Genomic DNA, 13285 nt, shown 5'->3' on the forward strand with positions numbered 1-13285 from the left:
TGCATGCAATAAATATTGGAAATAAATATTTAACAATGCAAAGGACTCATTGCATGTAAGAGAGATTGGTAAAAGAGAGAGAGAGAGAGAATGAGCATGAAGCCAAACCCCTCGTATTTGGATTTGTGAGCGTGATGAAGCCCACTTGATCGCTTTGTTGGTAAGAAGCCACCACGAGATGATTGTAGCTTGATATTGGTAGAGTGTATCCAAGAGCATGAAGAGAGCAAGAGAGCAATGAGAGTATGAGAGTGCAACCAAAGTCCAAGAGCCAAGAACCCAAGTTGGCAACCCTTCAAAATGAGCTAGCAAGGGTTCTTAAACCCGAAAGGGGTGCGGAGAGCCGTTACGGCGAAACACGAGCCAAAAGACACGCGTCGACCAGCGTCTGGCTCTCTGCCAGATTTGAGATTCGGCCAGCTTTTCGGGACGTTAGCACGGTGCGCGGACGTCCCCGCGTCGTGCTGCCATCCATCAAAAAGTAGGCCCAAAGGGGCTTTCAAGGCATTTCAAGGCACTTTGCCTTTCGAGCCCATGATGCCAAAATAACATAATTTTGATCATGGATTCGTCATAAATGTGCTAGGTGCGTTTTAGGACACTACACTTCATTTCATTCATTTGGCAAAATAGGAGGAGAAAAGTGAGTTGTGAAGAGAAACAAGGGTTCATTGTAGAAAAAACAAGGAGGAAGCTGAAGATTTCATCCATTCATCACATTGGGGCTGCATTGTACTTTGATTTGGTGCATCAAGAGTTGGAAAGGAAGAGTTTGCAGCTCATTTCAAGCTTGTTGTAAGAGGTAAGTTTGATTTTTTGAGTTTTTTTTGTTTCTTGTAAGCAAAAATTTCATTTTCTATTCATTTCATTTGAAAGCTTTACATTTTTTTTGAAAATCTTTTGTGTGTAGGGTTTGTAAAAAAAATTTAAAATTTAAAAAAAAAAAAAAGTAGGGTTTCAAATTTTGATCAAATCCTACATTTCTTTTTTAAAAAATTTACAAACCCTACCTTAGTTTTTTTGAAAAAAATGTACAATGAGAATGAATGCACAAATTCCCAAATATTAATTATTTTTTGTATTTGTAATGTCTTATTGCAGCAACCTTCACTTTCTTATTTGCCTCAATTTTCACAAAACTATCATACACTGTCTTTTTGTAGACCCCCACATAGAAAGGACCCCGCTTGGAAATTTCATGAAGATTTTCCTGGGCGAAAATAGGGCTGGCAAAGTGTAGGTTTTGCAAAACAATATTCCATGGAGGCATTTATCGATTGAAATACCATATTGTTGGTGTACGTGGCCATGATGCCAAGCGATGCCCAGGTGCAACTATTGAGGCTAGACGCGATTGCTATGTAATGGTTGAGGCAAAAACAAAAAGGAAATGGTAAAGAAGCAAAGGAAGATTTCGCGGCCATTGAAGGTGGAACAACTTTACATTATGTTGGAGGGCCTTCTTCGATGCCTCCATATCGTCCCACTCACTGTGCTACTGCTAGCACTTCTGCTTTTGTAGGTGGCAGTGCTAGTGCTCATGTTCCTTGCACTGCCAGTGGTAGTGGGAGTATTAGCATTAGACCTAGAATACGTAAATCTAGGTTGGATTCCTTCTTTGAGCCTCGCTCTACTCTTGGGCCCCAACAGTCGCTTGAGGGCATGGGTTGGATCAAGGAGGTCCATGATGCCGCTAAAATGGCAGTTGGCAGGTTTTGGGTCTACAACAATGTTCCATTCTTTGCAACCAGGTGAATATTTTATGTTTGATTGTTTTAATATTTATAGTTTGATTATTTGTTTGATTTTTTGTCGTACATAGTACATACCTAACTTATCTCATTTAATTTGTTTGTGACAAGTCTCCTTATTGGCAAGAAATGGTTGATGCCCTTACCATATGTGGGGTGGGGTTCAAAGCCCCTTCTGAAACTGATATAAGGGGACCAATTTTGACTGAATTAGTGCATGATGTGAAGATATGGAGTACTAAAGGTTGCACCATCATGACTGATGGTTGGATGGATAGGAGAAATAGAACTCTCCTTAATTTTCTTGTTTCTTTCGTAGGTGATTGATTAATTTTAATTACATTTAGTCATTAATTTTTATTTTTCATTTAATGATTTATTGAATGATCATTGATCTTGCTTTATTTTTTATTTCAGGGGGCACTGTTTTCATCAAGTCCATTGATGCCTCCGCACATTGCAAAATGCCACATTCCTGTGTGAGAAAATAGAGAAGGTGATCGATGAGGTGGGTGAGGAGAATGTGGTGCAGGTAGTCACCGACAATGTAATTAGCAAATTATGTTGCTGTAGGTAAACTTCTGATTACAAACTAATTTTGTTTGCAAATGAATTACTATTTTGTAACTTCATTAATTACAATGCAACACATTATGTTGTTGCAGGTAAACTTTTGATAGAGAGGCACCCATCTATAGTTTGGACTCCATGTGTCGCCCATTGCATTGACCTCATGTTGGAGGATATTGGAAAACTCCTATGGGTTAAGAGATGTGTGGAAAGGGCGAGAAATATTTGCAAATTTATATATAATTATTCATGGGTGTTAGCTCTTATGAGACAATACATAGAGTAGAGGGAGGTAGCTTGTCCTGGAATCACCAAATTTGGCATTAACTTCATTACATTACAGTCCATGCTTCGCTGTAAGGCGGCCTTGACACGTATGGTTGTTGGTGAGGAGTGGTCTTCCTCTTCCTATGTTGTTACCCCTGCAGGGACAGATATGGCAGATTGCATTTTTTATGAGGAAGGCTTTTGGAGTCCTTGTGATGAGATTGTGAAGGTAGTTTTTTTATAAATTCTACAATTTAAGTTTTTGTTTTATAATTTATTCATCATTTTCTCTTATTTGCTCATTTTTCTAAATTACACAATATTTGCAAATTTGCAGTTTGTTAAGCCCTTGGTGGTTCTCCTGTGAGTTGCGGATGGAGAAAAACCTGCAATGGGCTACATATATGAGGGCATGGATAGGGCCAAGGGGGCCATCAAATCCGTCTATGCTGGAGATGAGAGAAGGTATCGTCCCATTTGGGAAATCATTGATAGGAGAAGGCATAACCAGCTTCACAAGCCCATCCATGCAACAACATATTATCTGAATCTGGCATTCCATTTCAGCCCCACTTTCAAGGCTGATGAGGAGGTTCTTAGTGGGATTTACTCAGTCATGTAGAGGATGGCACATGATGGTTGTTCTCAGATAGAACTTATGGAAGAGATACAGTTGTTTTGCAATGCTCAAGGGGAGAACTTCTCTCGTACTATCTACAAAGAAAGTAGGACATCTATGATGCCAGGTAAAAATTTAAAATACATTCTAACTTCTAAGGCATAATTTTAATTTTATTATATGTTGTTAAATGAGAGTCCACTGATTTTTTTTAATTTTTCTCATTTCAAATTCAGATAATTGGTGGAGCTTTTTTGGCCCAAAGACACCAAATCTTCTGAAGTTGGCCATTCGCATTTTGAGCCAACCATGCAGCGCGTCTGGTTGTGAGCACAATTGGAGTATATTTGAGCACATACACTCCAAGAGGCGCAATAGATTATCTGTGGAGAGGATGAACGATCTTGTCTTTGCCCACTACAACCTCTGCCTCATAATGAAAAGGAATGCATCGGCTGACAACTCCCCTATCATTCTAGCTGAGGTTGATCCTAAAGCCGAGTGGGCCACTGAGACTGAACCTGTCTTTAGTGACGACGACATTGATTGGGTCGACCAGGCAGATGCAGAGGCTGAGGTTGTAGCCATGGGAGAGGAGGAGCAGAGAGAGGCACAATAGAGCCAAAGGCAGATAGTGACACAAATATTCCTGATGTTGGTGAGGGTGGCATGGTGTCACAAGGAGAGGCTATGGCTGCCGAGTCATCTAGGACCTACCTTAGACGCCTCTGTAGGGGACCGAGGCCGGTGGATGCAAGCTCCTCTGAGGCTGCCTCTGCCGCTGAGCCATAGGCTTGTAGTTGTTTTTACTTTTGGTATTTGTATGGAACATATGATCATATGATGACATGGAATTTTTATTCCTTGAGTTTTGTAATATTGTATACATTTGACAATATTTATATATCTATGTTTGTTATTTCCTTCAGCTACAATTTGCGTTTATGCTTATGTGATTGATGTATACTTGTGTATGTAATCAAATTAGCTTCTATTTGATGATGTTATTGTATCTTTAAGGTGTATTTAATAAAAGGTGCATGAAACAAGTTTTAAATCCTTAAAAATTTCTAAATTTCTTGAGTTTTTCACTTTGCTGAGTCCAGCTAAGTTTCAACTCCGGGTCCCGGGTCCCGAGACGAGTAGGCCTCCCCGAGTCGGGTTCGAGTCCCGAGTGTCGTTTCTTTGCTTCAAACTGAAACTTCATTTCCAGCCACATAGTTGTGCCCAGATGTGACCATTTTTGAGTTTTAAGGGGCAAAATAATTCAAATGCAAGCATGTGACATGGCTGTGACCACTTCCAGCCATTGATTTTGATCATTTTTGGAGTGTCTTCAGGCTTTTTGGAGCCATTTTCAGACTTTCAGAGAGTGTATTCAGACTTAAGAAACAAAAAATCAGACTTCAATACACCATTTTCTGAGTATTTTCAAACATTGGAAGGCGTATTCAGACTCAGTCCTCAAAAAATCAGACTTTATTACAACTCTGATATAAAAAATCAGTCACTTTCTGAGTGTTTTCAGACTTGGGTATACAATTTTGGGCTCCAAATACTTGATTTTCTAAGTTTACAGGGGTGTCTTCGGACTTATTTATTGCAATTAGACTTACCCTAAGTCTGAAAATCAAGTTTTCTTGAGGAGAATTTTCTAGATTTCAATCCAAACCTTCACATTTTCCAAAGTTGGTGTTACAATTTTCTAATCGGAACCTAGGATTACCTATCACATGTTGGGACAAATTTTGGGAACAGAGTCTCTATGAGGTTCAAATTTCCACTCCATCAAATGGTGATCAAATCAACACAAGATTTTCAAAGACAATGGATCCCGATGGGGATGGGATTTCCACTTGAGGACAGGGACAAATCAATTCGAATGAATTTCAATAACAAAGTTGTCTAGATAGGCATCAAATTTCCACCGAGTGGAAGAATGGACAAGGATAATGCAGATGTTATGAGAACTGATCCGTTAGTATGCGGATGTATTTCCCACCAAAGTCGAAATAAAGTTTATCGCATTGGTGTTTGATTCAATGTTTGTTTGTTTTGCAGGTTCGCTACAAGGGAGGGAAGCATGATGATCAAGGCTTGAGGTGAAGGAGGATGCATATTGCAAGGAAACTCAAACAATGCAGATAAGAACGATAATCAACACTTCAAGGATTGGAAGAGGATTTCAGGACAGAGATTCCAGAAGGCGAAGATGAGGACTAGATCAATCATGAAGAAGACTTCACCTTGATGATGAACAAATGAAGGAAAGCAAGTTCAAAGGATCTCACATCAAGAACTCAAGAACTACATCAAGGGATTTCAATATCAAAGAGCGCCAAGGAAGGAAATATTTCAAGATTCCAAGATTGGGAAAATTTTCCAAACATAAGGAGGGAACGGTTCATGGAATTCCCTAACATATGGATGAAACTCAAAGTATCACAAGGAATTCCAAATATCATGAAGAATGTTCAAGGAAAATTGATTAAGTCTGTGAGGCAAGCTGAGGTGGCATCCTAATCACCATTCGTTCAATCAAAGTGTACCAAGTCAACATTCATTCAAGGAGGGAATAGGTGACACATGGTGCTATATCAAATATTATTTATCTTACCTACCCTTATCTCTCATTGGCCAATGTTATGGTGATTGTAAAAAACCCTAATTAGGGTTTCTATCTTTCGATCTTGGCCAATGATCTTCAATCTAAGCCATTCATTGTAATGAGACCTCTATATTTACCCCATTGCCTCTCATTTGTAAGGGAGATATTTTTGAGAATTGTCGGTTAGATGTTGCAGATTTGAATATAAGTCATTGTTTGAATTAATGGTGATTTTGTTTAAGTGTTGTATGCATTTGTGGTTCTCATTGCCTCCAAATTAGATTAGAATTTGGTTTCAAGTATTTTAGATTGAATGAAGAGATTTGTTGAATGCATTTGTGTGGAATCCATTTAGTCCATACCACTAGCATCTTGTTGATTGTAATTGTGCCTTGCGTGGTCAACTAGAATTTTATGAACTTAACTTCAATTGTTACACATCCATTGCTATGCATTGCTTTGAATGGTATCAATGTTTGATGGTAATGATTTGAACATCTTTGAAATACACCTTAGATGATTGCACTGAGCTTGTGTCAAATTGTTTGATTTGATGATGAGACCTCGCTCAGCAGGATTCCATTGAATCATTCACCCTTTTCTTGCATTCTAGGCTTTAGATTAGATTCTCTAAACCCCCTTCCTTTTGATCTTTTTTTGTTAGATGAGTTAATCCCACGTTCCAACAGTGTTTAAGTATTCAAGCATTCATGTACAATGTAAGTCCCCTTGTGATTCCAGCATTATCACATCAAACCATTGAGCTTATCCATGAGTCAAGACCTGACATTTCGTAAACTTGGAGTTGTCTCATTTGATTGCGAAGCATAGCATTTGAGAGACTTTGTTCAAAAGAGGATAAGATACCTTGGTATTTTATTTTGTGTCCATATGTGCATAAAACACACATCAACACGTCCATGCTCCATACAACCTCTAGGCTCTTTCCATAGTTTGCAGCTTCAAAGCTTCCATTACATCAGCACAACACTTTTCCATTTCCCTCTTTGCTTAGTTTCTCAAAATCCCTTGTTTCTTCGATCAAGCAGATTACCCCAAGTTGGAGAGGAGAGATGATTGGAGGATTTGAATCTTTGAGGATATGCATGCCTCAGGCATCTTATCAACATCTTCAGTGTCAAATCTTCCAAGTGTAAAGTTTCAATTATTTGCTTTCAAATTGTTAGATTAGTTTGCTTTGAAAAGTTCAAATTAGAATTGCAAGTAAAATAGATAAACTTTCTTCCTTCTTGCTTGGACCCGTGACATTTTTCTCACTGTATTGTGGATTTAGCCTTTAGCATTATTAGTTGGGATTTCCTTGCTTACTTGTATTAGATTAGTGTAGATTAGACTATAATTTTAGTTTAGTTTCAGCAAAGTTCATCTCATAAAGTCCTTTACAAAAAGCAATCAAGCCCTTGCAAACAAAAAAAACAAAACGTTTGCTCACATTTCGTTTCATTTAGAATCATTTTTGGAAAAGACAAAAAGATAGATTAGTTCGTTCTTTGCATGTAGTTTAATTATTTAACAATTCAAAATTATCAAGCAATCAAAGACCTTGCTAATGATCCAAGGAAAACAATCAAACGAAAAAGCAAAGTAATCAAACAGTTGCTAACAAGACAAGGCAAATCAAGAAAAACGAGAAGAATCAAGCAAGAAATCGAACATAAACAAACACCAAGCAAGTCAAATGCACAATGCAATTACCACGCTAGGACATCCATCTCCTCTCTCTCCCATCATTAGGCTCATGTGTCTTAGGGTTAAAGAGAAGTGGATAGAATCCACCCTAAACGAGTATAGAACAACTCTTTTTAACTTAAATGTAATAGACCAAGAACAAGTTCAGGAGCAGATTCTCATTTTAAAACAAATTTAAGAACATAACACTTGGTGACAAGAGAGTTAACTCGTCTCCAAGAGCTAGTTGAAGTTTAAAACCACCAGCTAAAAACCTTCCTCATCAATGTGCAATAGGAGCTAAACATAATCCATGCTGACAACACACCCAACCACGTGAGGATTACTATAACAACTCTTTAGAGATTTTCTGAAACTTACCTTTCACATTTCAACCATAACACCACACATCAACACAATCATCAGACATCTATCACTCTTTCCTCATGAAGATAGTAGTCAAGTCAACCAACAATCCCCCCACACAAACATTTTCAACACTCATAGGATACTCCTTCCTCACAAAGGGGGTAGTCCTCCAGACACTTCACCGTACCAATGGCTTTTGCCAGATGATCAAGATATCTAGGCTATACAAGTGCAATTCATGTGCTGTCCCAGGCCAACTCATACACAATAGTGGTGATTGGATTTAGAGAAACATAGATTGACACAACCACAAGATATGAAACAAAGGTTTAATCATCTAGACTCCTATAACCCATTTATTTGTGCAAAATGAAAACAACAAGACACAAATATCAAATTAGCAGCAATATTATTCAAATCCGGTTGAGACAATTTTGTTGAAAGGCATATGTGAGAATGCAAAAGGGAGAAGTGAGCATAACAACACAACTATAACTTGAAAGCCTTTTTGTTGCTATTATTGATATTGGTATAGAGGATATTGAAGACATCCAAGCAGCCAATCAGAGAACCATGAAGAACTAGTTGATTATCTACAATAGGAACTTCTCAAGCTTGTGCAAGCTAAGGACAAGCACAATAAGCAAGCCCAAGGTTTTCTGTAGTTCACTTCTATAGCTATCATCGGAAACCTAGAATAAGTGGAAAAGGACAAACTGCAAGAGTACCCATGAAGCAGGTCTCATTTGAGAAAATCTTCAAATTTGGGAAAGTATGCCATACAAGCTTCATTGAATCATCAAGGCAGTACATTGAATCAAATGATCCTAAAGCCACTGCCCTGTCAGAAATATCAGAAGGCATTACCATCCCTTTGAGATCCTAAGAGAATTGGTGATACCTAATCAAGGCCTTTTCTTCGGAGAAAAGATTAAATCGAGTATTTGGTAACATGATTTCTCTCCAAGACATTATGAGATCTAGAGCGCCCAAGAATACCAAATATCTAGGTTTATGAGTTAGAAAACAATATTGAAATTATATTTTGTAAGGAAACACTAACTTTTGCACATTGGAACTCTGCTAGGTATGATCTCAAATTCTTAGGAACTTGCTATTGGAGATTTCCAGATATTTTCTTCCCTCATGAATTTTAGAATACTTGTGTTTCAAATCTTTATATTTCTTCTCACATGAACATTTTTCTCACTTGCCTAAGCCACATATTCTTCAAAAATGTCACATAACTATTTGACATTTTTAATATTCCCCACAACATCGATGGATATAAGAAAAAAATTGTTCCACCCAATGAAGCAAGGAAATTAGGCTGTGTGCTACTTTTCTTATCCACCCATTCGTCAGATATGATAATACAACCCATCCTTCTTCATATAACTCACTTCCAATCTATAATTGTCCCCCAATCCATCACCTTCTTATTCAAAATCAATCTGTTTATATCATTATATTAGGAGCTTTGAACCACGGTTCATCTATGACAAGTGAATCCGATAATGCTTTATGGCAAGAGAACCTAAAAACTAATACAAATCAGAATTTACTAAAAGTTAATACAAATAAAAAATTAAAAAAAATTTATAAAAATTGAAAATTTTAGGAAAAAAATCAGAATTCATTCATAAATCATAGCAAAGAAATTTCTATGAAATCCTAATTGTAATTGACGAAAAAAAAAGAATATCTAGCCATATTGAATAGAATTTTGTATATTGACAGAATTTGATTTTACACTACACTCCTTGCTGCCTTTGTTTGTCTTTATTCCAATTCATGCTTTGAATCGCTGATTGAGAACTAGGAAAATTACATGGGGTGATGAAAGAATCTAATTATTTCCTATAATGTGCCTTAAAATTATATAGTTTTGGCATATTCTTTTCATTCATTTCTTACTCCTCTTCCCCTTGTTTCATCATAAAATCCATATTTTTGCCTAATGTTGTTTTCAATAGAGTAATTAAAGTATAATTTTGTTTTGAAATAGGCATTATTGAATCTAACTGAGTTGCTTTGTTTTTTACCTGCAGTAGTCAATTTTGATAATGATGTAGAAAATTTGTTTAGGTAAATGTAAAAGGATTTGGATGGGCAAGTGTTGTACTTCAGCAGCATTTTTGGGTTGATTGTGCCCTTCATTAGCCATTGGCCTATGGATTTCATCAACCACTAGCCTGTGGATTTTTGTAGCCATTGGCCTATGAACTTCGTTAGCGACTAGTGTGCATGCCTAATTAGCCACTCTACCTATAGACTTTGTCATCCATCACCCACACACTTCATCAGCCATTGCGTGCATGCTTTAACATAAAAGCAATTGGTCTTCCAATGACAAATAAGCTACGTAACTCGGGGACGCGTCCCCGGGTTAAAATCCCCCATCCCCATACCGGGGACGTTTCGGGGACTTGGGGACAAATAAGCTACGTAACTCGGGGACGCGTCCCCGGGTTAAAATCCCCCGTCCCCGTACCAGGGACGTACCGGGGACTTGGGGACGGCTAGGGGACGTCCCCCCGCCGTCCCCAAAATTGCGAAATTTGTGGGAAATGTCCCAAAAACTTGGGGACGACAGTGACTCTCAAAGGGGACGTCCCCCCATCCCCAATATGGTTTGGGGACGTCCCCCCATCCCCAATATGGTTTGGGGACGTCCCCCCCGTCCCCTAACTGTCCCGGGGATGGCCAGTCGCCCCCCTTTTCCAAGCACATTTAAAAAACAAAAACTCAAATGCTCAAGAAAACATTTTTTTATTTTATTATAGGTCTATAAAATTGGATTTTCATTAATATGATGGGTAAACATGTCTGAATCACTTCCAAAAGCACTTAGAAATAATGAGCAGCAGCCTGGTAATAAATTTCACAGACACTTAGAACGCGGTAGTGCGTAAAAAAGTGGTTGTAGGTCTGCAATATTGGACTTTTCACAATTATGAAAGGTAAACAGGTCTGAATCATAGCCAAAAGCACTCAGAAATATGAATAACAGCTTGGTATAGAATTTCACAAACATCCAAAACTTTGTAGTGCATAAAGAAGCGGTTGTAGGTCATAATGGAAATGGAAGACTATCAAAATATCCTTCAACCAGAAATAAACAATGAACTACATGCAAACAAGTGTTGGCATATTGACAATGTATTTTCAATTATGAATGCATATTGAGTATTGACAATGAATTCTAAATGTATATATACATTATCTATTTTTCATATGAACATTTAAAATTTCACTATATATTTAAAATTTTCCCTATATTTTATATAGCCGTCCCCTTTGCCGTCCCCCCCCCCCGTCCCCAAAATTGGCAAAAAGATTTGCCGTCCCCTGCCATCCCCGTCCCGGAAACTCGAGGTAACATAGCAAATAAGGCATGATGACGTGGTCCAACTAGACAGCTGGCAGCATTTTATAGTTGAGTTGGCATCATATCATCTTTTATAAAATTGTTGGGCATATGAATCATATCTTATATTGTTGTAAAAGGGTATTTGATTTAGCCGAACTTCTTCCCTAAGTTTAGGGATTGTTAAACCTCTTTTGTACTATTATTATATAGAATTTGCATTATAAATATGACCTCATAAGCCCTTTGAAGGACAACATGATAGTTAAGGAGAGAGGCGGTTCTGTTGGGGAGAAAGGACCCACTCAACGGTCAACCGTCAAACCAAACCCCAAATTCCTCTTCATTTGTTTATTCTAGTTTATATTTATTTACACTATGTATTGTGGTTTAATTATGTTTTGGAATGGATTGCTTAAATATTTAATTCATTGAGTTGGTTTGATAGTTGAATGGTTTCAAATTGTGAATAGAAAAATGTTTGTTGTTATTAGTCCTAGACTCTCACACACTTTAGTTAAGAGTTTTTTTATTTCTGTACACTTTATTCCTTTGAGACAGTATTTCATGTCCATATAGGTTCTTAAATTGAGTACCTGTCTAGCATTGAATTGCCACAACATTATCATTAGTTTACATCCTTGAGGTTTGATATTTGAGTTACCAAGAGTGCAGTCTTTTAAGTTTCAAATTTGATTTCATTTGAATTACATTTTGATTAATTAAATTAATAAATTGAATTCATCTCAACTAGTCATTTTAAACCTTTGAGCTATGTTTTGATTGGTTAATTTATCTATGTGCATTGTACTTTGGTTGTAAAACTCCCAGAGAAAATTTCTACCCCTCAAAATCCATCATCCTAGCCATTCCCTCTTCCTTTAATGACCAACTTGAGGTCTAATTCAAACACTTTATCTTGATCCATTACATCAAAGAGGATAAAGAGAGAGTAGTCTTCCTACCTTTTTTCTCATTTTCTTCTTTTCCTCAAATATTTCCAGTTAGCCCTGCACCTACATCAGAATCTTTGGTTTGGCTTATAGCTATAAATAAACATCTTAGCTAGGTAGGGGCAAGGTGTTATTTGAGGCAAGTAATGCCTCCATGAAATATGGTACTGCAATATTTGCTTGTCACCTCCCATTTCTTCATACCCAAGGTGGCAATACTTCCCACAAGGATTTTCATACTCCTTTGTTTATAGGGATACCATTGGAGCAAAACCCTACTCTTGAGTCTCTTCTAGATGCCACACTCAATAGTTCGATGGTAGGTGTCTTTGTATATCTCACACATACTCAGATAGATATATCATTTGGTGTTAGTGCTGTTTCTCTATTCATACAAACTCTTTTGATGTGCCATCCTTAGTCATATAGGCATATACTTTGATACATGAATGAAACTCCACATCTTGATAGTCATTATGCACTAGGGAATTTCCTTACCTTGGCTGGTATTTATTGTGATGCTAGTTATGCAAGTGATTTACATAATCAAAAGAGTATTTCTAGTTATATATTCAATCTCAATTCAGGACCTATTAGTTAGAAGAATTAGAACCAAGCTTCTTCCTCTCTCTCTATATACAAATGAAGCTACGTATTAAAGTGTGAAGGGAGGTGCTCTTCTTGTTATATGTTCACTGTTATTTGAAGATCTATTATTTAGAAGATTAAGAAGCAAGCTTCTCTCTCTCTATATGAATGAAGGCACACATTATAATGTGAAGCAATCCACCAATCAGCTTACCTTCTTTCTCAGCTAGGTTTTCTTCAAGAGGTGCCTTCTCTTATCTATAGTGATAATTGAAGTGCCATATAGATGATTTGTAGTTCATCATAAGCAAATAATGCATATATGCATTTTTGCAAATAAATGTTCTAGGGTGTTTAAGTTGATTTACAACATGTTTCCTCAAAGGCTTAGTTGATAGACATTTTCACCAAGGCACTTCCTAAAGACACCTTTCTTCATCTTCAATTTTTTATTAGCCTTTGAGAGTGTCTTTCAAGTAGGGTTGATCCACAATAGTCTCA

The 13285-nt window shown here is 37.3% G+C and overlaps 2 protein-coding genes across 4 annotated transcripts in view; both read left to right on the forward strand.

Annotated features, from left to right (window-relative positions):
• Positions 1-13285, forward strand: part of LOC131045085 (protein N-terminal glutamine amidohydrolase) — a 105379-nt gene that overhangs the window by 78451 nt on the left and 13643 nt on the right. The window lies entirely within an intron of this gene.
• Positions 1929-3858, forward strand: LOC131045107 (uncharacterized). The gene is made up of 4 exons (XM_059218417.1): positions 1929-2324; positions 2417-2817; positions 2926-3334; positions 3444-3858. Exons 3-4 carry the CDS (start codon positions 3214-3216, stop codon positions 3824-3826), a joined length of 504 nt encoding a protein of 167 aa, XP_059074400.1. The 5' UTR covers positions 1929-2324; positions 2417-2817; positions 2926-3213; the 3' UTR covers positions 3827-3858.

This window comes from Cryptomeria japonica, chromosome 3 (assembly GCF_030272615.1).
Source record: "Cryptomeria japonica chromosome 3, Sugi_1.0, whole genome shotgun sequence".
Taxonomy (NCBI): Eukaryota; Viridiplantae; Streptophyta; class Pinopsida; order Cupressales; family Cupressaceae; genus Cryptomeria; species Cryptomeria japonica.

Bases quoted from the DNA above. Each gene is read 5' to 3' on its own strand.
- LOC131045107 (XM_059218417.1), top strand. From the start codon at position 3,214: ATGGCACATGATGGTTGTTCTCAGATAGAACTTATGGAAGAGATACAG. The intron at 3,335-3,443 runs GTAAAAATTTAA...TTTCAAATTCAG, and splicing joins TAGGACATCTATGATGCCAG to ATAATTGGTGGAGCTTTTTT.